Source organism: Castor canadensis, chromosome 5, assembly GCF_047511655.1.
Source record: "Castor canadensis chromosome 5, mCasCan1.hap1v2, whole genome shotgun sequence".
NCBI lineage: Eukaryota > Metazoa > Chordata > Mammalia > Rodentia > Castoridae > Castor > Castor canadensis.
The window spans coordinates 5142806-5169942 of record NC_133390.1 but is presented as its reverse complement, the minus strand read 5'-3'; the positions used below and the strand labels follow the sequence as shown (position 1 = coordinate 5169942).

Genomic DNA, 27137 nt, shown 5'->3' with positions numbered 1-27137 from the left:
TTTGAGTGGGTCACTCTAATGACATGAGCCCAGATGTAGAAGAGGACGGCAGACAAAGGTACTGTGTGAGAAGGGCTGGACTGCTGTTGTTGGCTTTGAAGATGAAGAAAAGGGGCAATGAGCCAGAATGTGACTGCCTTTGGAAGAGGGAGAAAGCCTTATTTTATGAAAATGAAAACAAGAACCTTGGTCTACAAGGAACTAAACTCTGACAATAGCTCACATGAACAGGAAAACAGGTTCTCACTGGGGCCTCCAGGAAGGAGTGTGTCATACTGGCACCCTGATTTTGGCTTCCTGGGCCCACCTGGGACTCTGGCCTGCAGATCTGTAAGATACTATTTGGTGCTGGTTTAAGGCATTAAGTCTGTGGTGACTTATGGTGGCAGCAATAGAAAACTTATGCAACCTCCATCACTACGGTCCTTGTCCAAGTCATCACCATGTTCCCCCTGCAACAGTCTTCCAATTGCTCTACTCCATAAAATAACTACAGGTGATGTTGTAAAACAGGTCAAGTCCTGCCTTCCTCCTGCTCAGAAACCTCCAAAAGCTTCTGGATACATTTAATTAAAACCCCAACATTTTGTCACAGCCCACAGGACTCTGCATGTCTGATGCCTGTGTAATTTCCCTGCTCCTGCTCTCTAATTTCACTCCAGCCCCGCTGGCTTGGAGATTTCCTTAACCCACCCAGCCCATCCCTGCCTCAGGGCAGTAGCCCTTCCTTCACATTCTCGCTCCTTCCCCTGACACACATGGTTTTTCCCCTTTGGTTCATTCAGGCCTGTGCTTCCGTGCACCTCCTCAAGCAGGACCTCTGCGTCTACCATGCCTCCTCCATTCTTCACGTGCTCTAGTGTTCTGACAGTATTTGTTAGCTGTCTAAATGACTTTAGAATGAGGATTGTAGAGTCACTCCTTCTCTAAATGATCATCTGTCTGCCCCCAGAAAACAGACTTTATCAGGGCCCCTAAAAGTTTGTCTTGTATATTGCCGTTTTGTGCATGGCTGTGAGGACAGCTCCTAACATACAAGAGGTGTTCATTCTATTTTTATTGAATGAATGGTTGGAAAGCAGGAGGTGGCTGACATCTGGGCCCTTGATTCAACGACTCCATTTCTCTGTCACATGTTCTTGGGGAGGGATTGAAGAAATTCTCTCAAGTTTTCTGACTGATTACTATTACACAGACCACTACGCTGGTGAGCTGTGCAGAGCTATGGAAGGCAGGGGTGCTGGACTGGGCTGTTGGTACATTGCATGTGTCCTTGGTGGGATGCACGGTGGCCGCAGAGCCTGGCTCCCAAAAAGCCTGTATGGAAGATTTATTATTTTTTCTATATACATGATTGGTTAACGGTATAATCAATGGGATATAGTTTTATATCATGCAAGTTTAAATATAAATAAGTTGGCACCACCTTTAATGAGAATGCCCTGCTAATCTGTACCAGAAGACAGGTCTCTGACTTCCTAGACTTAGGAAGTCCCTTTCTCGGGTCCATGGAAGGACAGCACAGATAAGTGGAGGCTGTGCCTGAAGATAAGTCTGTGTAAAGCCCAGCCAGCTCTGTCATTTTGAAGGCAGATAGAGCAGAGGGGTTTCTTTTTGTGAGTTGTAAGCCTATCACAGTGGCGGGGTGTGTGGGGTTCCTTGTAGCCAGACCTGGCAGCATCCTCATCATTGGATGCTGTATCTCTCAGCAAATTTAGGGTTCATGACCATGGTGGTGGCACTCTTGAAATGGGGGTTATCCTGGAGAGAAAACAAACAATAGCCTTGTCAGTACAGGGAGGTTTCCAGGGCTGACTCTGAGGTCTCCAGGTCACTATGAGCCATCACTCTGAGGAGTGAACCAGAGTGGGGCTTCCCAGGATCTGAGCCTTGGTGACAAAGCTTGTGCATGATGGCACACACTCTGAGGTTGAACAGCTGGGGTGGGGTGTGTGCACCCCTCATGGGCAATCACAGTCATGGCCCCACCAGGAGACATTACAGAAGATGGGAGGAATGAGTCCCCCCACAGGGGACCCCGAGGATGATCACTTACTCTGTTATTCTGGAGCTTGTGCTTTTCCCTTCTTGCAGAGGGTCAGAACCTTCCAGGTGACCAGCAGGAGGAGACCCAACAGCTGGACTCCCACCATAATGCCCACTATCGTGGCAGTGGTGTTGGGGCCTGGCACACACTCTAAGGAGGAAACATGTCCCAAAGTGTCAACTCATTCCCATGGGCCCGTGGCCACTGTACTGTGCCTACTTCTACAGAGGGTCCCACTGCGGGGCTCACCATCCACCACACGGCCATGGGCAGATGCCAGAAACAAGGCGAGGCCCATGGCTCCAGATGACAGTTGACACGGGCCCTTGTTCCTAGAGAAGAAAGGCCAGGTCACTGTCCAACCTGAACAGAGCCTGGATGAGACACCAGCCTCCCAACTCATGGGCACCACCTGCTAGGACAGCCGTTAGCTGTCCCCAGACCGGCTGTTCCCACTTGATACTCGGTGGGAACGTGCGCAAGGGGTGCCCAACCATCTCACTGCAGAGTGCAGGAATGGGAACTCGTGATGTCTCTGCTCGAGTGTGCGCCCGGGGGAAGGCGATCACTGTGACCAACAGCAGAGACCAGAGGCCTGTGCTCAGGCAGCTCAGGCAGCTGTGGGGATGAGCAGCGCCTGGCCTCCTCCTCAGCACGGGGCTCTGGGCTGCAGTGGGCCATGCTGCAGGCCCCGACCATGGAACAGAGGCACTAATGGCCATCACGAGTCCTTCTCTGCTGGGCCCCCAACACCGACACTTTCGTAGTCTCTCTTCAATCATCCTAGCCTTTGCAGGAGGCCCATTGTCTTCACAGAGGTTACGTAACTTCGTCAAGGTTGCACATCAGAGTAACCTGGAGAGGCCATTGCCCTGGTAGGCCAGAGTCTGCAGCCCCCAGGCTGGAAAGCAGGCTGTGAGCTCAAGGTACCTCACATGTCACATGGAGAGTCTGGGCCCCACCTGCCTTTCAGGTAACTGTCTTGAGGGGTGGGGGCAGGGCGCGCCAGGTCTCAGTCTTGCAGGAGTCCCTGTGCTACTGGCCTGAGGTCCCTTTGGTTACCTAAGTGGCCTCCCCAACTCTGTCCCCTCATCTCTCTGAGCCTAAATGTGGTGAGGGTGCTGGAATCCTGAGGGATCCATGTCTAAACCCCTCAAGGCCCATCCCTTCATGTGTCTTTTTGCCCATGTTCAGTGTCCCTGACATCTTTGGTCACTGTGAGCCAAAGCACCTCCAAACCTCACAATCCCCCTGTCTTCCCCTCCATCTGCTGGGGTCCTGGATCCTTGACCCATCATTTATTCCTCCCAGTGCTCCTCCACCATGTTCTATCCAAGGCCAGGTTCTGTCTGCATCACCCCCTTCTCTACCCAGCCCACCTGTCATCTCTGCTTTGTCAGGTCCTGTACTGGTCAGCAGCCCTCAATAGGGCAGTGTTCACTGCCCCCTGAAAGGACAGTGTCCACTGGCTACTGACAGGACGGTGTCCTCCTGTCCCCTTACAGGACAGTATCTACCTAGATCCTTTGAGTATAGTGTTCACTCAGTGCCTGACAGGGCGGTGTCCACCTGGTTGCCAGGTGGGATTTGAAAAGCAAATTTGATTGAACCACTTTTCTTTTGAAAAGCCACTATGGCTTCCTGGTAAGTCTAGGAATAGATCTGAATTCCTCCCAAGTCTTGGGGGACCCAATGATTGGTGCTGATTGTCCTAACCAAAGATCCTTTCCTCTCCCTTGTCCCAACATCTTATCTTCCCTTCTGAGGCAACTCCAGACCTCGAGGACCCCTCACCCCCGGTCTGGGCATCACTGTGATCTCGACTGCAGCCCCATGCAGGTGGGTGTTGGTGTCTGACATGTGGCCAAGTGCCTCCCTCCTCCTTGGACTGTGAACTCCAAGAAGACCTGGTCAGGATCCCCAAGTTCACAGATGTTATTGGGCCTGGTAGGGACCCAAGCCTAGCAGAGGGAAGGCAAACAATGTTTGGGATATCAGTGCTTTTCAGAAGCCCCAGAAGCTCTCCACATGGGGCACTCTCAGGCAGCCGACAAGGACTAGCCTTTAGGACCCTCCCTCTCAAGTGGGAGATGCCCTGGGTGGGTGGGTGACTGGTCCAATGGCTAATATGTAGTGGTACTGCTGCCTCTGTCTATTGCTTCTTGCCTGATGCAGGGTCAAGTAAGGAAAGTGGAGTGAAGGGGAAAGTTGGTAGGGTGGGTCAGGTGGACAGCTGCCAGCTGCCCTGCTATGCTGGTGGCTCAGACAGCTGGCCTACCACTACTGGGCTTGCCTTGCCCCACAGGAGAGAAAACCCTCCCTCTGTAGCCCCTTACCATCTGTGGGGGCCCCATGGTACCGTTCTTGTCACCACAACCCACCTGCCCCAGACCCTGGGCACCACCCAGCCTCACCTAGGCTCTCCTCCACGTAGAGGTCATAGGTGTCCCTCCCATCCCGCTGCCGCATGGTGTAGGTCATCCAGCAGCCCTGTGAGTCCTGCTCCTTGCAGTTCCTGCCCTTCACAGGTACATCTTGCAGTGTCACATTTTCACACATGGTGCTGCAGCTCTTCTTAAAGGGGCCGTTGTTGAACTTCCGGCACTCGACACAGGATCTGCAGAGGAGTCACGGGATGGTGTGTGGTGGATGTGCCAGGGTGCATGGTGTGGATGGATGCACAGGTGTGCAAGGATACACAGGTGCATTGGGGTGCACAGGCGTGCCAGGATGCATGGGTGTACAAGGGTGCCCAGGTGTGTCAGGATTGGGGGAAGTGCAGGGATGCACAGGTGTGCCAGGGTACACTAGTGTGTCAGCATGCACTGATGAGTGTGTCAGGGTTCGTGGATCTATTGGAGCATGGGTGTCCAAGGCACACAGGTGTGTCTGGATGCACGGGTGTGTCAGAAAGCATGGTTGTGTCAGAGTTAAGGATGCGTCAGGATTCAGGGGCATGTCAGGCTGTATGGATATATCAGGGTGCCTGGTGTTGCCCACCAGGTGGTCCTGAGTGGGGGCCTGGGTGCTACCAGAGGTGTGAGTGAGGGATGCAGGCTGTGGGGAATGGAGGGCAGAGCTGGTGGGAGTGGAAACCTGATCCAAGGTGGGAGAGAGACACAGGACTGAGACCCCCTGAAGTGAGGCCTCCCCAGGTGCTCAAAGGAAGGGGGAGGTTAGGGGGCACTGGGGCTGCTGGATCCTGCCTGGGGCTGCTGTGCAGTGGGTGCTCCCTGGGGCTCCAGGTGGGCCTGGCAGAGAGTTAGGCATGGACAGGAGGACACTCACATGTACCGGCTGCAGGGTGAGGGGCAGCTGGGGCAGTCCTCGCACAGGGGCAGCTGGTAGCCAGCGTCACACTCACATCTGTTGCAGTGGCACTGGCCTCGGCCACTGCATTCCACCTGCCGTGAGTTCAGACAGCCCGTGGTGGACCTCTGGCAGTGGCAGGCCGAGCCCTCGTAGCCCTCCATGCAGTAGCACTGGCCACAGAAGCAGCTGCCCCTTTCTGGAAGACAGAGGAGGCAGTTGTGACTCACTTCTCTACCAAGCAGGGACGCTAGGAATCCCCAATGGCTGCTCACTTGCCCGACACTGCCTCACAGGGAGGTCTGTGCCTCCAGCCTCTGCCACTGCCTACCTCTGGCTGTCCCTCCTGCAGCCCCATGGCACTGGCCATGTAAGGACAACTGTGCCTAGCAGGCCCATATAGCCCCACCAGCAACACAGTCACCTCTTGGCCAATCTTGGCCTCCACAGTCCACCTGTGAATGGGATCCCAGTCAGGCCATGACCGCTGCCCCCAGGGCTCCTCCCAGGATGACTCCTGACCCTCACAGACACAGAAACTGGCCAGGAAGGAAGGAGGGTCACTCCAGATCTTGCTGCTGTTGAGCAGCTGAGCGAGACTTGCAACTGTCGTCCATCTGTATGCCTGTTCCCAGTCTCCTACTCAAGGTCCCCTAGTACAAAGTAATAAGAAAGCCCCGGGGATGGCCCCTGTCAGGACCAGGACCCGACCACTCACGTGGGCCACCACAGACTTGGCCATCATAGCGCTCACAGTTGACATTGTCGCATTCACAGTAGCGCCCAAAGATCTGCTTGTTGGGGACGTCACTGGCATGGCACACGCACTGCCCACAGATGCAGTCCCCCAGCCTCGAGCACATAATGGATCTGTTGTCCTTCCGGCACCTTCCCTCCAGCTCCTGGCTGCTCCGGCCCTGTGTCTGGCACTCACAGTTTTTCCCAATGTAGCCTGCATCGCACCTGGGGCAGAAAGGGCTGCATTCAGACCCTCCCCTGTGATGGGGTCACCTCCCGTCCCTCAGGGCCCAACCCTGCTGTAAAACACCTGCTATTGCCTGTGGTGTCTGCTCTTTCCTTAAGGGTCTCCTGAACACAAATAGGAACTAGGTGGGGACATCTCTGAGGGCACACGGGTGATCTTCTGCAAGTGTGGCACCTCTGGCAGGCTCACCTTGGAGCTGCCCCATGAGCTGTGCCATGTGGCCAGTGTCTGCTTCCACACGCTCTGGGGCAAAGGTGGCTGGTGGGGACTTAGCACTGCTGCCTGGACATAGCAGGCAGAAGGAGGCAGGGACCCGTGGTTTAGTAGGACAAAGGTGACAGTAGCCAAGCCACTGGCATGTGAGTTCTGAGCACAGGTCCAGTCATGCACGGAGGTGACCCTGCAATGGACTGTCCTACCTCCCAGAGGAAGGAGCTTCGGGACCCTCTGACCAGTGGCCCAATGATTTAACCAAGTCATCCTCAGTCCTGTGGGGAGGTCACCCCAGGCCTGCACACTCAGAACAAGAGCAGGTGCCACTGAGCCAGGACCCAGAGACAGCCACTGTCACAGAGCTGCTGGGAGGATGCAGGGGGCGGTGCAAACCTGAGGACTGGGACAGGGCACTGGGAAAGCAGTCAGGGGAGAGGAAGGTGACCAGTGGTAAACAGGGTAGGTTCCCTGGCGGGGTTGGCCTGGCAGCTCTGGCTAGGTGGCTGTGGCTCTGGGCTCCTCAGTAGGTGGGGTGAAGGTTGAAGTGGCTGAGCTGACAGCTGTCCACAGTGGACAGCCTGGCAGTGTGCAGTGTGTGGGCTGGGGCTGGATGTCACAGACACAGCCCTGGTGTCCTGGATGGGAGGCAGAGGGTGAGGCCAGCCACCTTTGAGCAGTGAGCGCCCATTGGGAAGATAATTCAGCTTCCTCATTCAGGGGAACAAGACCCTTACTCACCACTCTGCTTTCTCTGCTCTGTGCCTCTCTGGGCCTCAGTTTCCCCACTCATAGATGGGGAGCAGTTGGTTGGAGCTGTTGGAGCATTTAGGGGGTATAGGCTTTGCTTGGTTGTCTCCTGGGGGCTGAGGAGGGGGCTGAATGCGGTGGGTGTCCCTCAGAGGTGCCCGGCCCTGTTGGGTGGGTGGAGTGCTGTGGTCTTCCTGTGTCTGTCTTGCATATAGATACCTGTCCTATGGTATGGGCAGGGTGCAGTGGTTTTCCTGTCTGTCTCACCAAGGGACACCTGCCCTGTGGGTGGGGAGCTGAGGGCAGCTTGTGCCCACCTCACCTGCAAATGCCACATTCCACAGAGCCTTTGCCTCTGCAGAGGCTGTGGTCCTGCTTCTGATCCCGGCACTGGCACTCACACTGGGGAAGGACTCGCAAGGTCACTGTGTCAGTGAAACCCAGTGCACGGATGACAAAGGACTGCTCCTGGATGCACTCTGTGGCTGTGACCTTCACCTGGAAGGTGATCTGTAGGGAGAGGAGCAGGGCTCAGTGGAGACCACAGGGACCAGGGTCACAGCCTTGCTCCCATTCCTTCAGTGGCTCCAGGGCACATGGGACTTGTGTGGGATGGAGGGTGCTGGCACAATCAACAAATTAGAATAGAACTGAGTAAATTCCCACATGGGCCATCCACTATGGTGGGAAATATTCTGGTTAAAACTCACATGCAACATTTAGGAAGTGACACACAGAGGAATTCCAAAGCCGTATTAACAGTGCAGTAACAGCAAGTATTTGTTTGAATAATAATTCACAGCCACCAAAAAAAAAAGGGATTGGATAGATAATACATCTAAATTTAGGAGATTAGGGAAATATTCAATACCTATTTCTGGTCATCTGTGTGACTCGTGTCTTAATATTTGTTAAAAACAAAATGAAACAAAAGTCAGGAAAACAACTCAGCCATATCTGTAGTTTGCCAAGCTGTGCACATCTTGTGGCTGCCCCCAGGGGGCGCTGTCATTGCATGACTAGTCAGTCTACACTGGCTCATTGCAGGGATTTAGGGTTCTTCTGTTGTGCTGATAAACATGGGCTCCTGTTGGGGAGGTACCCTCTCTGTCCTGTTGCTGACATTAGGACACAGACACACATGGAGTTTCTGTCCTCCTCACAGAGGTTGTTTAGAGGCAGGAAAATGGGACTGGCCAGTAGGCAGTCACTGGCTGGTTTCCCCCGATTGCATGGCACTGGAGGCTCTTCGTTTCCTTGTAGCTGTCATGGAGCCCCTAGTGAGCTTTCCAGGTGGTGGGAAAGAGTCCCCATCCCCTCGGAGGAAGCCAGGCTCACCGACACATTGATCTGCACGCCATTGCAGTCCCCTCTGGGCTGGTTCATGAGTGACACTCCATTACTGCAGAAAGAGTCGTAGGTGACTTTCAGGGTGTCTGGGAGGGTGCTGTGGTCCAGGAGGACTCTGGAGGACAGTTTCTGCAGGTAGAGAGCAACTGTGCTTAGGGGTAAAGCATCCCACAGTTAACAACACCCATGCTCATTGAGAATGCAGCAGGATGTACCAAGGAGGGGATGGCAGCAGCCTGCCCTGAGACAAGCCACCTGCAGGGGACCAACATGGACACAGGCTGGGAGCTCCACAAGGACTGTCAGGAGAGATATGAGAGAAAAGACAGAGAAGAGGGAAAGGGAGGGAGAGAGACGGAGACAGTGGTGGCACGCGATGGGTGAGCAATGACAGCATCACCTGTGCCATGCATGCAGACAGTACATAGGTGGACAGCAGCTGGGTACAGCAGGCTGCTTAGGTGCTTGGGGCTCACGAGGATGGAGAAGCCCTTGGGAACTCTACAACTTGAATTCTACAACTTTGCCCTTTGCCAGAGGGGTGCAGGCCAGAACTTTGGGAATGCCTCTCATTCAGGGTAGATCTCCAGAGTGGTCAGGGACTCGCTGGTGCCTGGGGCCTGAGTGGTATCTGGTGCCTACCTGCATCCATCTGGACCATGAACTTCCAAGGGAACAGTCCTGGGATGCAGCTGGATGGGCCACATGCCAGGAAGGAGGATAGGGGACAAGAACTTATGCAGAGCTTGCCCAGGAAGGAACGGAGGGCTGGCATACATGAGATGCTGGCAGGTAAGCACCCAAGTCCACCATGGTAATTTCTGGGGCCTCCCCACCCCATGGTGCTCCCCTAGCCATCCATTTCCCACTTCTCCCTGGTGACCAGCAGGGAAGAGCCCCTGGGGAGGAGGGCCTGGAGCTCGTGTTTCAAGGAGTGTCTGTGTGGGGTCTGGATGGCACACGCCGTGCCATCAGTGAGAGGACACAGAGCTGCCCTGAGCCTCGTAGGATCCCTGAGGGGCCCCACAAGGCAGGGCTCTCCCCCTCCCAACCCTCTGCTGACTGGAGGGGAGGGGAGGGTTGCTGCCCATGGGATCCAGACCAGCCCAATGACTGCCCTACCGGGACACTCACATTGTAGGCATTCTTGATGAGCTCTGCCATGTTGCTGGAGTCCTCAGACAGCTCTCCCACAGCTGACTTGGAGATGATCTCTGTGAGTTTCTGTCAGGCGAGAAACCGGTACAGCTAGCACCTGGGTTGTGGGCCCTTCCACGTCCACCCAGGTGGGCTTGTGATGCCCAGGGACCTTCCATGCTGTGCTGTGGCTCACACGATGTTTAATAGTTTTGTGTCACAGAGATCTGAACAGCCCTGGGCTGAGGGTGGGCTCACTTCTGTGGTGTAAATGCTCCTGGTGGTCAATTTCAAGCTGGTGACATCACGAAGTTGGGGACCCATGCCTTACTCTCTAGGGATAGTATTTCTACACATCAGCATTATAGGCAGAAATAACACCAAGGGCACTGATATCAGTAAAATGTGGTAAAATCACCAGGAGGTGTTGAGTCCTCACATGGGCTTAAGTGATGTAATTGTAATAGCGACGACTTACACAACCCTGTGATAATTGGCTCTAGCAGGACAGTCCTGTTGTCCAGTTGTGTCCCTGGTGGAGTGCTGACCAGAGCCCCTGGTTATAGGTGGACCAGCCCCTCACCCCTCATACCTTCAAGGGCCATGTTTGAAAAAGGGCCAGCAACCATTTCTGCTCCAGGGCCACACAACGGATGGCCAGGCCACTTCCCTACCCAGCTATCCTCCCATGACTCCCCACAATGGAGTCCAGTCCCCTTTACAGAGCCCACAAGGTTGTTACAGCCTGGCCACCAACCTCCTCTAGGCTCTGCTGTCCTGCCCCATTTGTCTGAGCCATGGGAGGGTGGGAGGGAGCCCTTCTACACCCTGCCTGTGGAACCTGCTCTCTACTCAGCCCAGGAGCTGAGGAGGGTCTGAAACTATATACATATACACATATGTGTGTGTGTATATATATATATATATATATATGAGAGAGAGAGAGAGAGAGAAAGAAAGAAAGAGATAGAGATAGAGATAGAAAGAGAGAGATTCATTTCTGGTGACAGCATTTATTTTTGTACTCTGCAGGAGGAGCCCCATTCCTGACCCAGAAAGCAGCGTGACTGACATGGCAGGATGCATTGATGGCTGGCACTAGCTAACGTACATCTGCAGGACTGGACCACTCAGTGGCTCAGAAGCCAGGCTACATATGTAAGTCACCTAATATCAGATTCCTCGGCCTGGCTCCATGCCACACCAGGGGACAATGTTGTGAGCATACTGAGTGTGTGCCTGGTAGGAGGCAGTGGGCTGGACTCCAATGCATGAAGTAAAACTGCTGGTATACAGCAGAACACTAGGATCACCAGAGGCCTCCTCCACTCAGGTGAAGGCAACCACAGGCTCCCACACTGAGGTACACAGGAGTTAGAGGAGGTGAGGGGACAAAGAGAGTGCCTCACAGGACCAGGACAAATAGGTTAAACTTAAGCAAACCATGAAAAAATGCAAAACCAGAGCAAGTCAAACTCCAACAAAGCCCTGACAGCAATAAAAAAGAGAAAAGGAAAGACAGAATAAAAGCCACTCCTGGGACAGAAGAAAATTCCCACTAGAGCTAGAGCTGTGCAACAATGCTATAAAAGCTGGGCACATGGGAATCCTGAGGCACAGAGTCAAGGATGGGGAAAGAAGTGTGCTCAGGGGGAAGAAGCAGGGTTTTTGGGGTGCATGTGTCTGTGTGTGGGTGAATCTGGTCTTTGATCCAGACACTGGTTGTTGGCTGTTTGTGAAATTCGTCCAGCTCCACACTCCAGACTTGTGCACTTTCCTGTGTGCATCTTATGCACCATGGCTAATGTCTAAGTTCACCAGTGTGTGGATGTAAAAATGAAACAAGGAAATTCCCCCACCCCTCTGTAATAAAGAATTGGATCTGCAGATCCAAGAGACTCGTGTTTTGGCAAATCTGGAAAAGTTCCTTCTTGTATCCACACATAAGGGGCATGTTTCCTAAAAGGCAACCTCAGGCTGTTATTCACAACAGCAAACCATGACAGAAGTAGAACTCAGTAACACTGTGCAATCTGGGTTTTGTCATCTTGCAGCTGAATGCCGCCTTCCCCACCCCCACCATTGCTCAAGACCCTATTCACTTACCTCATAGGTTTTCGCCATCCCCTTGGTCACCATGAAGATGGGTTGAATGTTGTTTTCATCCAGTCTGTGTGCCAGCTGGCTCACTGACTGGTAATCCTGGACAGAGGAGACGTCCTGTCAGGAGATGCCTAGGACAAGCCTTCCAGGCCTCCCAATGGAACCAAGTGCTCAGAGCTCTGAGGGCACTGGCACCAGCTCAGGCCTGGTCTGTCCTGGTGCTATCTTCTCTGAACAATGCTTACAAATGCATGAAAAAATGGGATTACATGGGAAACCAATTATATTGAAATCTAATTAAAATATTCACAACTGTGATTGTGCCTCTTGTTAATGTGTTGACCAAGAAAGCAAGTGGCAAGTGACAGCTCCTAGATGGGTCCACACCATAGGGTGTTATCTCTATATCTGAGATATCTCTATATCTGAGATATCGCTATCTCTATATCTGAGATATCTCCATAGGGTGGTATCTCAGACATGCTCTCATGATGGCGTGTGCATGCATGACTGAAGGGCACTGGATTTGGGGTAGAGGCTGATAGTCATGGTCACAGCATGTGATTCCATTCCTGTCCACGTTCAGGAGCCCTGGATTCTATCAGTCCAGCACCTGCCAGAGTCTGTGGGTTCCAGGAGGGGCGCTTGAATTGTGCCATCTCTAAATCCTTCACAGCACACAGAAGTTTTGTGATTGTAGGACTCAAGAGCATCGGAGCACAGCTGCTGTCACAGCCCCATGGAGGACAACTGTACTTCCAACCACAGGATCCTGACTTCTGCTGGAGGGAAAGACTTTCCTCAAGCCATCCTAATCCCCAGCTGAGGGCCAGGCACCTTCCTGCCTCTGCCTCTCCAGTCCCACGCTCCTCCCTGGTCCCATGGTCCTCTCCCACCTGGGCACTGGAGGCAGGGGCCCATGTAAGAGAGGAGGTGAAGAGAGGAGAGGAAAGGAGAAAAAAGGGATGGGGAGGGGAGGGGAAAAAAGAGGAGGGGAGGAATGGGAGAGGAACCCATGTGTTGCTGGGGGGAGCAGAGAGCCCTGGAGAGGAGATGGATCTCTGGAGGGTGGGCAGGCATTTAGGGATGAAGACCCTGAATGAGCCACTTCTGGGGAGGGTGGGGAGGTCCCAGCTGTACCCTGAGGCAGAGGGCAACAGTTTCTGCATCTGGTGTTAAAAGCACAGGGCGGGAGTGTGGTCCCCACCACCTGCCCAAGCAGTATGAATGGGGAGGCTGTGACTTTGGGTCCTTGTTTGTGTCCAGCCTTAACCACTAATCATTGTCCCCTGGCATGAAGGCTGGCCCCCAGAAACCTAACATGGACAGGGCTTCCTGAAGTTTCTTCACTGATTTGCAACTTATTTGGAAAGAGACACTCAGGTCTAGAGAAGTGACCCTTATATGACCCTTTGTAGGTGACCCTGCCCTTATATCTGCCCTCCCTGTCGCTCCTGGGCAGAACTGTAAATGGCCTGTGACCACACATGTACTTCTTCCCATTCTGTCCTGTGCCCAGCAGGGCAGGGCCCCACAGGTTGTCTGGGTGGGGAGGGGACTCACAAATCCACGGCTGCTCTTGTACATGTTGTCCTTCAGGTAGCAGTGGCTGTCACTGGGGGTCACGCTTGTGCTCAGTTGCCTATTGCTGGCAAAGTGGAAGCTGTTGTCAGTGGCAAGCACCAGCAGCCGCATGACATGGTCACGCCAGCCAATTTCTTCCTGAGAAGAGATGCCAGGGATGGGGAGTTACCTGCCTCAGTGTCCCCTCTGGGTCTTCCCAGTGCCAGGTGGAGCAGCCTTCAGGCTGGCTCTGCTGCTCCCTTCCCTCCTGGATTTTCACAGCAGGAAGAGATAGGATCAAGACAGAGAATCGTCTAAGCTGACAATTCCTAGCATGGCTTGCAGGTGCATGAGGTGAGGTAATTTGAAAATCATGTCTGAATTTAAAAAGAGACGAATTCTTTGTAGCCCCCTATTTCAGACCTGGGAATAGATTCCAAAGAAATAATTCTTGGAAAAAAATACTACAGATATTCATCACAGTGCAGAACATTCCAAGTTCAAAGGAAGGGGCCTGAGGGACATCCCGCAGCGGGGCTGAGTCACCCCAGATGTGACTCAGATGTCCCTGCAGGATGCCCTCTTGCAGCACGTATGTAGAACACTGTGCTCTTACACATGTGGAAGGTGTGTCCACAGGGTGAGCACAGTGTGCCCAGGGCTCCAGGGAAGCTGCAGAGCTGAGAGCCAGGGCCAGGGTGGGAGCTTGTATGTGGCTAAGACCCTGTACGTACAACTACTTTAAAAAGACAGTCAGGGGCAGGTGCAGGCAAGGATATGGTGAGGAGGCATAGCTTGGCACAACCATCGCCCTGCTGGTCTGGAAAGGAGTGGCGATTCTGCTTTGGGAACCCCAGGCTTGGCTGCTCAGTGGCCTGGCTCGCACGGCCACTTGCACAGCGTTTAGAAATTGTGGGTGACTTTTGGAGCCCTATTGCCATCCTCCCTCTGCCCCTCTCCTCCTCCCTTGCTCTCCTGCCCTGGGGGACTGGCAAGGGCTGCTCTTCTCAGGCCTACAGCGATGGGGTCAGGTGGGACCAGGTTGGGTCATCAGCTTGAGTCCTTAAGACCACCCAACCTACCAGCAGACCCAGTGCAGGCCTGCAGCACCTAGTGGGGCTCCTGAATGGGGGACATTGCAGACCTGAGCAGGAACAGTGGCCTCACCAGGCATGTGGCAACTTGCATCATGACATCCAGCTCACTCTCAGGGGTGTTCAGGTTTCTGGAAATCAGATACTTTCTGATCTCCAACTGAAACTGCTTGGCGTTGTCAGTCAGCTTCAGCACGTGCTGGAAGGTCTTGTTCATGATGTACCCAAAGCCTGAGGGACACATTTGAGACTGGGGAAGCTAGACAGGGAGGCGAGCCTGGGACACTAGGTCACGGCCTCAGTTTCTCTATCTCACGGAACAGCAAGGGAGAAAGCAAGATGGTGCATGTGGCTGTGTGTGTGTGTGTGTGTGTGTGTGTGCAGGTGTGTTGTACAAGCCCTGTGTACACATGAGAATGTGAGTAATTGTGTACACGTGTGATCATGATAGGTGCATGTGTGTTTCTGTACACATGTGAGCATGTCCAGGTGTGCTATGCCTGGTCCACATGTGTCATAGGTCTCTAGGTATGCATGTGTGGTCTTGTACATGTGTGGGTTTGACTGTGTGTGCACATGAGTGTATACACACATACAGTGTGTGAGCATGCATCCATGTGCTCGAGTGTGCAGGTGCACATCGCTGTACATGGAAAGGCAGAGTGATGTTCTGGGGAATGACATTACATGAGGGGTCCTTGTTCCTTTGCCCCTTACACACACGTCAAGACCCTTGACCTGTAGAGTTTGCTGTGATTATTTCTGCAATGCTCTGATTGCTATGTAGTTTAAATACATTTAAATACTCTTCCATTTTTAATAATTAGCACTAAAAGACTCTGTCTTTTAAACACATCAAAAGATAAATAAAAGAATCAAGAAGAGTCCTGGGGGCCAGTGACTGGACATGACCCTTGATGAGGGTGCATGCTGGACTCCAGCCACATGGACGCCCTGGGGAACACCATGTCTGGAGTCCCCCCAGTTCCCTGCCTCTGGTGTGTGAGTAGCAGAGGCTGCCCAGGATTGGGGGAAGGGCTGAGCCAGCTGGTCTGCAGTGGCCACAGGCCTCACCGATGTGGTTGAACTTGGTGATCTCATTGAGGGCCTGGAGCAGGTGGTCACCCAGCATCTTGTTGCTGCGCATGGGGTCCGAAAGGGCCATCAGGAAGTACACGTCAATGGGGTAGCCCTGGGTCCGCCGGAAGGTCACATTGAATGCAGCTGCCTGCTCTGTCATGGATGGAAGACAGTGACTGGGCTTGGAGGTTTGTGCAGGGCATCTCAGGCATGTGTGCTGAGACAGCCTTGTCTGGTAGCCCCAAATCCCCTCACCTTTCTCCTTCACAGCTTACAGGGGCTGCATGGCAGATACAGGGTGCCCAGGTAGACTTGAATTCCAGGTAAAGAACAGACATTCTCCAGCACAATGTCCATTTGCTGTGGAATGAGTGTCTCCCAAGCTCATGCTGGAGTCCTTACCCCCAAGGCAATGACGTTAGGAGGTGGGGCCTATGGCAGGTGACTAGGTGGTGAGGGTGGAGGCCCCATCAGACCTGCCCTCTAGGGGTTACCTAGCCCAGGCTTTCGAGTTTGAGGTCAGAGGTGGAGGTCCCAGGGTCAAGGAGCTTGTGCCAGTTCGCAAGGCATTGAGGGCTGGCTCTGTCCCCCTGGGACACCAGCCCTGTACACAGTTGGATCTAGGACTTCCTCCCTGGGTACCCCCTCCTCTACTGCCTTCTCACCACCTCCCTTTGTCTGGACTGGCTCTCACCTGTCTTCGCCTGACCCACTTTACCCCAAGTCTAATGAGTGACCTCTGACCTGGGCTCCCTGAAGGACAGAGCCCCTGAGCACTGGGCTAAAAGACACCCAGTTACAAACTGGTGGGGGTGAGGTTGTGGAAAATCTCCCTGGGGGATAGAGAAAAGAAGGGTCTTGGCAAAGTTCAGACTTTAATTTTTACTTCTTATTACTATCAAAAAGTATATATGTATATATATATGTTTATTTTTGCTCCTGGTCTCAAGCAACCCTGAATGACTCCTAGAATGACCGAGTTCAGCCATACATGGTGTCTGGCCTACCCCCAGCCAAGGCCAAGCCTACCTGGTCGCAGGTGAAGTGTTACATTTTGTGGGGACAGCTGCTTCTGGTCCCTCTGCCAGTCCTCTTTAGGTTCAGCCAGGCTCCTGGGGTCCACTATGTCACCAGCCTCACAGCCTTTCTTCAGCAGCTGCTCCCGGGTGTCGCAGCGAATGGAGTCAGACTTCCATTGTCCTGTGAAGTTCTGGGGTAGGGGGTCAGGGATCAAGAGGAGGCCACTGTGCAGGACCAATAGGACAAGCCTGGTCTTTCCTCATCTGCACTTGGAATTTGGGGAAGAAATGCCTATGGGGGATGGCTAGCTAGGGAAGAGCCCCCAGCCTCCCAGACAGCCTCTCCAAGGCTGTGCCCAGGTCACACCACAGGTATGGGGAACAGACCCTTCTCCATGCCTTGGCCACTGCAGCTAGCAGCAAGGACTTGGGGTCTATGATCCTCAGCCCAAAGGTTGATCCACAAGGGGCAGCACCTGCAGCCCCAGCACTGGGAGCAGCCTCCTCATCCAGCATCAACCTGAACCTTCAAGCCCTTCCTTTGAAGGACCTGAGTCCCTGGAAGTTGCATTCTCCCAAGAGAACCCTGGTGTACGTTCTTGGCCAGCATGGTAGCCCTCCCCGCAAGGAACCCCAGGAACCCCAGGACATAGATCAGAGCTCAGGGCAAAGCCTTCTGCACTTCAGAGGGAAACAGAAGCTGGCTGAAGGGACAGGGGGAGTCCTGGGCCTAGGGCACTTTGATCTTGACCACTTTGTTCCCCCAGAGGCTATCTGGATCTGACAAAGGCCTTATTGATCCTGACACTGGGCCAGAGCTGCTGTACTCAAGGCAGGTGGGGCTAAAAATGTGAAGTGCTGAGAAGGGCAGAGGACACAAAAGGAACCAGGTAGAATAGCCCAGAAACGCACGAGGTGGGTCAGAGTCAGACCCAGCCGTGTGTGTGTGTGTGTGTGTGTGTGTGTGTGTGTGTGTGTGTGTGTGTGTATGTGTGTGTGTGGAGAGAGAGAGAGAGAGAGAGAGAGAGAGAGAGAGAGAGAGAGAGAGACTCTGTTGTTTTGACTTTCAGAACAGTATTGATGAGTAAAGTACACAAGAAGCAAAGCTGTCAGCAAGAATGGAAAGAGGAGGAAACCTAATATGCAATCCAGGCTGTAACAGTTGGATTTACTTTAAATGGGCAGACTGACTTCATGAAAGGGAGGGAAAGTTGACCTCCCCAAGGACAGAAGGACACTTAATTAAGCCCAGAGCCTGGCCACAGTCCTTCATCAAAGGAAAGAGTTAAAGAGCACACTGGCTTCTCTTCTGTGGGCCTGCTGTTTGCCATGGTGAGTGCTGGTGGTGACTCTGCAGCCTCACTGTGCATCATGGGATTGAGAAAATGAGGAGAGATGCTGAGGGATGCCCGGAGCCTGGCTCCTCAGAAGGAGCTGGGAGCCTCTGAGAAATGCCATGTTTTAGGGCAAGGCAGGGTAGTATGGACAGGCCTGGGCATCCCATATCCCAGAAAGTAAGAAAGTGCTCAAAAAAACAGAACACACAAAATAAAATGATGAAGGCATACAGATGGCACAGGGGGCCGGCTTAGAGAGTCCCAGAGCCAGATCTGGGACAATTGAAGATATGAGGATACAATTGAAGATATTCACAGAGAATAAAATTAAAATGTATGGACTCATGAGAGGGAGAGAGAGAGAGGGAGAGGGAGAGGGAGAGAGAGAGAGAGAGAGAAAGAGAGAGAGAGAGAGAGAGAGAGAGAGAGAGAACTCTTTTTTACATTAGAGGGAGTTAAGGAACCAGAACCTAGAAGACCAAGTTAGCAGGTGTAATTGGTGGGAACAGGACATCCGCCAGCCTTACAGTACTTCCCCACTGATTAGCTTAGTCCCTAATTGCAAAGGGGAGGCAGGGACATTATGTACCTGACACCATTGGTCACTCTCACCAGAGCACGCTGGAATGGAATCAGCGGAGACACATGGCACAGGACTGGCTGAGGAACCTCCTACACTGATGTGCTCAATATCCAGAAATGCCAAGGACATGGAAGACAGCACGGGGGACTGTCCCTGATTCAGGAGACTAAAGAGCCCTGGCATCTGAATGTGAGCTATAGTCCCGGGTTAGGAAATCACCAGGAAGAAAATGATATCAAAGACATGATTGGAACAATTGCTCTTCCAATCACAATAGTTGCCAGTGTTACATTTCCTGAGTTTGCCAAGTGTATCTATCAACTGTGGATATGCACTCGTTGATCGAAATACATTCAAGTGTATTTCTTCTACCAACCCTTGAAGAAACAAGGGACAAAGGCTTCCTGTCTGCCGCTGCTCTGAGTGGCTGAGAAGAGAGAACAAGGCGTGTTTCTGCAGGGTCAGGCCATTGGCGATGGGGACCTGGGGCCCCAGGAGAGGAGCTCTCTGCAAGAGAACAGTGTGCTGCACCAGCAGGCTGCGGCTGTGCCTGGCTCTGGGGCCTTCACCTTTTCCCTCCTGAGGCATTACAAGTAAAGCACAGATGGTAACTGGGAGAGAGGGGTCCAGGTACCAAGTGGGAAACTGCTCTGTACTTTCTCCATGTTCTGGAAGCTGAACTGTCCCTCCTTCCCGAGGCACCTGGTGCCATTCAGAGCACCACTGGACATGTATTTGCTTCCTTCCAGAAGCTTCTCTCCTGACTTACTCCTGCCTCCAGGACTGGGGATAGCTTAGGGGCAGCCTGCCTTTGACTGACTGTCTGTCTCTGTTTCTCTCAGATGATCTCCTCTGTGGTTCTCCTACCCCCAAGAGGGAATGGAGCTGGTGACTCTCCTGTGTCCCTGGCATCACAGGCAGGGGGAAGACCCAGCCCAGGAAGATGGGAAGGGCAGCTCAGATCTGAGGAACCTCAGGCAACCATAGCGTCCACCCAGCTCTTACCAGCTTCTGACACCAGGCACAGCTGGGCCCCGACTGGATGCAGTCCTGGCAGGTGCTGACCTTGCCCTTGGTGCATTCTTGAGGCTGAGCTGGGGAGACAGACAGGCTGGGTGAGTGGTCCCTGCCCTGCCCTGGCTGCCCTCCAGGGTGAGTGGAGGAGGCCAGGGAAGGGGCTTTGAGTCACCCCACATGGGGTTCAGGGTAGACCCCTGGAAGATGTTAGGGCCACTGCTTCTTGCTGTGTGGGTGACTGAGGTCATGTTTGGGTTTTTTCTCAGCCACCTGGAACTGGCACCCAGTCAGCCACCAAGTGGGCTTGTCATCCTGACCCAGACCACCAGGCACTGAGCTGAGCCACAGAACTCACCTGACCTCATGTAGAGCAGCTGCACCAGGACCAACAGCAGGGGGCGCCAGTGCAGCATGTCCTGCAGAGGGAGGGGCTTGGTGACTGTTGACTACACAGCCTCTTCTGACTGCTTTAGGGATGCAGGGCTGGAAAGCCTGTGTCTGCTGTTGCAGGGTGTGAGGATCAGGTGAAGCCAACACAGTCAATCACCCAGGGCCCCCAGACTCAGGGAAGGAGGGAAAGAGACTCAAGAGGGTGGTTGCACACATGTTCAGGTGTGCAGAACAGACAAAAGGCCCACGGCAGGGGGCCCCTGCGTATGCAAACCCCAGATACAGCATACCGCACACACAATGCATGCACAACACACAGCACACACACTCCACATACAAAGCATACACACCACACATTTGCACACACAGCACAGCACAGGCACACACACCCATACCTCACAAGTATCACACCACACACCATGCACACAATGTACATACAACACACACTGAAATCATGCACACACACACACACACACCACACATTCACACACACAGCACACACATCACTCACACACACATTACAACATACATGAACACTCTGCCAAGGCCAGGACCACAGACATCCTGTGGCCAAGTAAGTCCTCAAAGTGCGGAAGGGTAGTTGTGGACAGAGGCACCATTAGGCTGGGGGTCCCAGCAGGTGGGTGGTAGGGACTAGAAAACCTTGAGTCCCCATGGGAGAGCCAGAGCTGTGTTGGAAGCCTGGCCAGGAGCTGCCCCAGGGCTTGCTGTCTGTTCTTTGAGGGTTCAACCTACCCCATACCTAAAAGCCTGGGTGTCAACAGAAATGGTGCCTCAGCCATTACTCATAGTCCTGGAGCTCCCAGGGGCCCTGAAGCTGACTGGACCCAGCTAGCTCTGGACAAGGACCTGGAAGCACAGCTTTCTGTTTCCTCTGTGGCCACACTCCAGACTCTTTCACCCCAATCCTCAAACATTAGTGACAGTCACAAAATCCTTGGACCCCAGAATAGTAAAACTAAGACCCTGAACAACACCTGTGCATCCCCACTGCCCAGAGAAGGGCAGCAAGACCAACCCACAAACTGCACTGCCCTGACCTTGGCCACAGGAAGCCGGCAAGGTAAGGAGGGAGAGCCACCTCCCCTCCCTGCCATGTTGCCCCTTGCTTCTGGAGCACTGAGACAGCCATAGCTTGGCCCTGGGGAGGCTCAATGTGAGGGGCTGATCAGAGGAAGAGTTCCCTCAACAATGGTTAAGGTGCAAAGCCTTAAGGAGGCCCCTTGAGAAATGTCAGGCCCCCCCAGTCTCTCAGAACTCTGTATCAGAGCCAGCTTCCTGTCAATAAAGTGCTGGCGCAACCCAGCACAACCTCAGGAAATGACAAAGCTCAACAAATCCCCTGCAGCCGGCCAGGTGGACCTTCCCTGGAGAACCCCCTGGGCCAGAGTGCCCTCTTCTCTCCTGGCACCAAGTGAACACAGCTAACAAGAACCTTATCTCATAACCAGTAAAGCTCTGGACATTTAGGTTCCAAGACACATGGATAGCATTAGAAGAAAAATGGGTTGGTAGTTTGTAAATCACACACGTTCCCATGAAAAATAGAATTCACATGGTAAAAGAGGAAATGGGGAAACAAGAAAGAAAGAACAATTTGAGTAAGACAGAAAAGGGAAGGTAAACTGTAGGTGCTAGGACAACAAGTGACATGGGCCAGGCTTCCTGTTACAAAGTTTTACAAAGTTGCAAAACTCTATGATGAGGCTGCTTGAGAAACCAGAAGCTCCATGGGCCATCAGAACTCTGTGTCAGAGCCTGGCCTACCTGTATCAGACAGCAAAGCCCACCTTTGACTATGTCACCTGAGGAGCAGGTAAAATGCTGGAGGTATCACGATACCTGACTTCAAACTATATTACAAAGCAATAACAATAAAAACAGCATGGTACTGGCACAAAAACAGACATGAAGATCAGTGGAACAGAATAGAGGGCCCAGATATGAAGCCACACAACTATAACCAACTTGTCTTTGACAAAGGCGCTAAAAATATATGATGGAGAAAAGACAGCCTCTTCAACAAAAACTGCTGGGAAAACTGGTTAGCAGTCTGCAAAAAACTGAAACTAGATCCATGTATATCACCCTAGACCAAGATTAACTCAAAATGGATCAAGGATTTTAATATCAGACCATAAACTCTAAAGTTGGTACAGAAAAGAGTAGGAAATACTCTGGAGTTAGTAGGTATAGGTAAGAACTTTCTCAATGGAACCCCAGCAGCACAGCAACTAAGAGATAGCATAGATAAATGGGACTTCATAAAACTAAAAAGCTTGTGCTCAACAAGAGAAATGGTCTCTAAACTGAAGAGAACACCCACAGAGTGGGAGAAAATATTTGCCAGCTATACATCAGACAAAGGACTGATAACCAGAATATATAGGGAATTTAAAAAACTAAATTCTCCCAAAACTAATGAACCAATAAAGAAATGGGCAAGTGAACTAAACAGAACTTTCTCAAAAGAAGAAATTCAAATGGTCAAAAAACACACGAAAAAATGCTCACCATCTCTAGCAATAAAGGAAATGCAAATTAAAACCACGCTAAGATTCCACCTCACCCCTGTTAGAATAGCCACCATCAGCAACACCACCACCAACAGGTGTTGGCGAGGATGCAGGGGAAAAAGGAACCCTCTTACACTGCTGGTGGGAATGTAAACTAGTACAACCACTCTGGAAAAAAATTTGGAGGCTACTTAAAAAGCTAAACATAGATCTACCATATGATCCAGCAATACCACTCTTGGGGATATACCCAAAAGACTGTGACACAGGTTACTCCAGAGGCACCTGCACACCCATGTTTATTGCAGCACTATTCACAATAGCCAAGTTATGGAAACAGCCAAGATGCCCCACCACTGACGAATGGATTAAGAAAATGTGGTATTTATATACAATGGAATTTTATGCAGCCATGAAGAAGAACGAAATGTTATCATTTGCTGGTAAATGGATGGAATTGGAGCACATCATTCTGAGTGAGGTTAGCCTGTCCCCAAAGACCAAAAATCGTATGTTCTCCCTCATATGTGGATATTAGATCAAGGGCAAACACAACAAGGGGACTGGACTTTGAGCACATGATAAAAGTGAGAGCACACAAGGGAGGGGTGAGGATAGGTAAGACACCTAAAAAAAATTAGCTAGCATTTGTTGCCCTTAGCACAGTGAAACTAAAGCAGATACCTTAAAGCAACTGAGGCCAATAGGAGAAGGGGACCAGGAACTAGAGAAAAGGTTAGATCAAAAAGAATTAACCTAGAAGGTAACACCCACACACAGGAAATCAATGTGAGTCAATGCCCTGTATAGCTATCCTTATCTCAACCAGCAAAAACCCTTGTTCCTCCCTATTATTGCTTATACTCTGTACAACAAAATTAGAAATAAGGGCAAAATAGTTTCTGCCAGGTATTGAGGGGGTGGGGGGAGAGGGAGGGGGCGGAGTGGGTGGTAAGGGAGGGGGTGGGGGCAGGGGGGAGAAATGACCCAAGCCTTGTATGCACATATGAATAAAAAAAAAACACACGTGAAGGTGACTGGGGTGGAGGTTGGAGAGAAGGGGAAGCAGAGACCCTCTCCAAGGCTGTCTCAGGCAGAAAAAAGTAAACATTTATGGTCATCATAAAATAGGCTTCAAACTTTTTAAGTCAAGAGTCTAGTGTCAAGAAGTAGTCATTTCTGCCTTGCACACACACGCGTGTGCGCACACGCACACACAGACACACACACACAGAATCAGAGAGCAGCTGGATTCCAGGGGGCTGCAGCACTGTTCCCAGATCACAGAGATCCAGACAGACCCAGGGGACAAGAAGGCCACCGGGAACAAAGGGAGCAGGAGGTCTGCGGAGAACTCAGTCTATGCGTCCTGTAGCCCACCAAGCAAAATTTCCCAGGTGACTATGAGACATGTTCATGCCACTTATTTAGTATCGGTGACTTCCAACATCAGAACTATTAAGAGCCACAGTTTCACATCAGATGGAATAAAATGAGACCCTCCCATATTAATTTACAATTTAAAAACACTCCAGTAAATACCTCTCAAGTCAAAGGGAACTCAGATTTGTTTCATGGAGACTTTAAGAGATAGCCTGTTCTCCATCTAGTAAGATACAAAACCTCTACATCTTGTTGGAAGAGTGCAGCCCCGGGCCCTGAGTGCTTTTGTTGTGGACACAAAAGGCTGACAATGTGTGTAAAATAACTCATGCCTATAATCCCAGCTACTCAGGAGGCAGAGATCAGGAAGATCATGGTTCGAAGCCAGCCTGGGCAAATAGTTCGCAAGACCCTGTCTCAAAAAAACCCATCACAGAAACAGGGCTAGTGGAATGGCTCACAGTGAAGGCCCTGAATTAAAGTCCCAGTACTGCAAAGAAAAAGATTAGTTTTAGAAAATAAAACTAAAAGAAACAGCATGACATGTAACTCAGAGCAAGGAAATTTAAGCATAAAAACTAAGGAAATTATTCTGCTTTATGGAGAATATAGACTAAAAGCAATAAATTCTGTGCATACTATATCACATAAAGGAAACTAATACCTTTCTAGTGCAAAACATGCACCTTGAAGAGATTTTATATATTAGCAACAAAAGACAAGACTGCAGACTCTGAGCCTTGGTAATTAATCTACAAAAGTAGCAATGTAACTGGGCAGTAAACACGTGGGAAAGTCACCAGTGCTCACACAGGAACATCCAGCAAAACCAGGTTTATTGTGTAGCTATCAAATTAGAAATTTCAATATTTATGACTCCGACATGCATGGCAGATCCTACACATCAACAGTAATGTCATGTATGAACGACTGCTCAGAGATCAATTTCCTGGTGAAAAGTGAACATTTGGAAGCAAAGTATCAGAATATTCCAAGTTTCTCTCAGTGGGACATCACTGGTATTTTCAGTTTCCATCAGAATCCCTGTTGTATTTTCTAGGTTTCTGCAGTAAATAGTGACAAAGTAAAAGCTCTGAACTCTGTAGTTGCTGAAGCACTATCTGAAATTGCTTCTCCAGGTTCCAAAAAACTCCTTGCTGTTTCTGTTCCTATAGGTGACGTTCCTGAGATCAGTTACATCCTGACAGTGGGAAGAGCCTGAGACAGGGGCTTCAGGGACAGCCTGCTGGGCACCTGCTCATAAATCCCTCCTCCCTCCCTCCCTCCCTCCCTCTCTTCCTTCATTCATCTAGCAAGTACTTGCTGGTCTCTTCTGGGGCACAGCCCAGGGACATCTGGACCACATTTAGAGATTTTTGGGCTGTGCCTCTGTTGGGACCAGCCACCCATCCTCTTCATTTCCATCGAGTTTCCATCACACTCCAAAAGCTCCAAGTTCCTATCACTCCTTACGCCACTGCATGGCACAATTGATGCCATTTAAAAATCACGTGGGCAGGGTGCCATTCCTGTGGAGCTGTCTCTCTGTGTCCTCGCAGCCCTGAGCACCGAGAGAACCTGGCCTACAGCTGTATGACAGGACCCTGTCCCCAGAAGCCTCTAGAGCAACAGAATTGCACTACTTGGGCATGGTATCTTATACTGGCGAGGTCTGAGTGTCTAGGAGGCCCAGGCCTGGGGGGTCAGGGCCAGCACCAGGAAGTAGGCAGTGGCCCCACAGAAACAGGACAGAGTATCACCCACAGGGTCCACCTGCCAGCCTGACTACACTTTGCCCACACAGCCTCAAATATGCCTTCATCTTCCCTGGGGGCCATGCCTGCTCCCAATTCTATGTGGGGGGTATGGTTCAGAGAGGTTCAGCCCACTGCCCACTCCACCAGCCTGGACAGAGCTGGGACCAGAGCTCCCATCAGCCTGACTCCAGGGCCAATGCTCTCAGACCTCCATCCAGCTGCCAAGTGACTGGACAGGTCACTTCAGCAGAGTAGACCTAACCTCCAGAAATCCTGATGGGCCCAGGCCAAGCCAGCCAACCCCGGGTCACTTGCCCTGATAAAGGCACCTGCCCCCAGGAGGTGAGGTGGCCACAGGAGCATTGGCCCATGTATGACATCTTGTCTTATGGCCTTGCTCAGGATGGGGTCTGCAGTGTGCACTGGACCTGGGAACATAGGATGAGCTAAGCCACACGCACACCACACACCCATATCAGACACACACATACATGTACATACATGCATACTCTCACATAAACAGGCACACACACACATACACAATCACATGTAGACATGCATACAGACCACATGGATACACACATTCACACACACACACGGTTTGCTCTGGAAGAGAAAACCTTGGGCTTGGGGCATTCCAGGGCTGGGATCACATGGGGCTTTCCCTGGGGGAAAGCCACCGTGGACACAGGGAACTTGCACTTACTTTACTTGGTTTCCTGAGGACCTTGGCTCTGTGTGTCAGGCTTTGCTTGCTCCTTGCCAGACTAGCTCTGTGGTCACATCTGGAGGGAGCAGCTGAGCCTGATGTTCAGCCCTTCAGGGGAAGTAGAGTGACATGTGACTGGTTGTTTCATTACTGGGCCCTCATCCCCTCTGCTCTACACCTGCTCCGGAAAAGGGACGTCACAGAACAGCCACCGAGATGGGGTGGAACCTGCTGTTGATGACATCCTTTCATGGTGAGAAGTGGATCAGTGTGAGATGAGGGGTAACTGTTGGGGACAGTCATCTCTGGTGGCACTGATGGCCTCCCCAGCACAGGAAGGAAGGGTGGAAACCCAGGGGAGAGCAGGCAGGTGCTGATTCTGGTGGATTTGTGTTCTGGGAGAGGGACCCAGCCTTTGGATGAGCACTGGACAGAGGACACCAACTCATTCATGAAGGGGGAAACAGCGCTGAGAGCGAGCATGTGGATGACGCAAAGAAAACAGCTAAACTCCCTGCCAGTGAGCAGAGGGAGGGAGTGCAGGGAGCAGGGTACCTGTGGGCAGAGCTGAGATGGTGGCTGAGGAGGGCAGCGAGGGGGACAAGAAAGAAATCTAGGTGCATGGACGTGACAGGTGACAGCCCCACCCAGCACAGGAGTCCCAGGGATGAGCAAATAATGTCCAGTAACTAAGAACCTAAGCACAGAGAGATGATGGAGATGGAGTTAGAGATAGAGAGACAGCTAGAGATGAGAGAGGAGAGAGAGAGAAAGAGA

The 27137-nt window shown here is 51.9% G+C and overlaps 1 protein-coding gene across 2 annotated transcripts; it reads right to left on the bottom strand.

The window, feature by feature from the left end:
* Positions 1 to 1040: 1040 nt before the first annotated feature.
* On the bottom strand, positions 1041 to 26513 carry LOC109702039 (integrin beta-2-like). Of its 2 annotated transcripts, XM_074072622.1 has the most exons (17): positions 26358 to 26513; positions 19940 to 20085; positions 19573 to 19661; positions 16658 to 16838; positions 15623 to 15781; positions 14622 to 14779; positions 13455 to 13613; positions 11895 to 11990; positions 9786 to 9875; positions 8640 to 8780; positions 7624 to 7811; positions 6075 to 6319; positions 5336 to 5555; positions 4462 to 4664; positions 2297 to 2379; positions 2057 to 2197; positions 1041 to 1761 (listed from the first exon to the last, which is right to left on the bottom strand). In XM_074072622.1, the coding sequence occupies exons 2-16, from the start codon at positions 19995 to 19997 to the stop codon at positions 2162 to 2164; spliced, it is 2106 nt and encodes a 701-aa protein (XP_073928723.1). In that variant the 5' UTR covers positions 19998 to 20085; positions 26358 to 26513; the 3' UTR covers positions 1041 to 1761; positions 2057 to 2161. The 2 variants fall into 2 exon arrangements, with proteins under 2 accessions (XP_073928723.1, XP_073928722.1); XM_074072621.1 differs by lacking the exon at positions 2297 to 2379.
* Positions 26514 to 27137: the final 624 nt, after the last annotated feature.

Coding starts and splice junctions, on each gene's coding strand:
- LOC109702039 (XM_074072621.1), bottom strand. CDS start 19,997: ATGCTGCACTGGCGCCCCCTGCTGTTGGTCCTGGTGCAGCTGCTCTAC. Junction 7,812..8,639: donor GCGTGCAGATCAATGTGTCG/GTGAGCCTGGCT, acceptor CTCTCCCTACAG/ATCACCTTCCAGGTGAAGGT. Junction 4,665..5,335: donor TCACCCTGCAGCCGGTACAT/GTGAGTGTCCTC, acceptor ACTCCTCTGCAG/ATCCTGTGTCGAGTGCCGGA.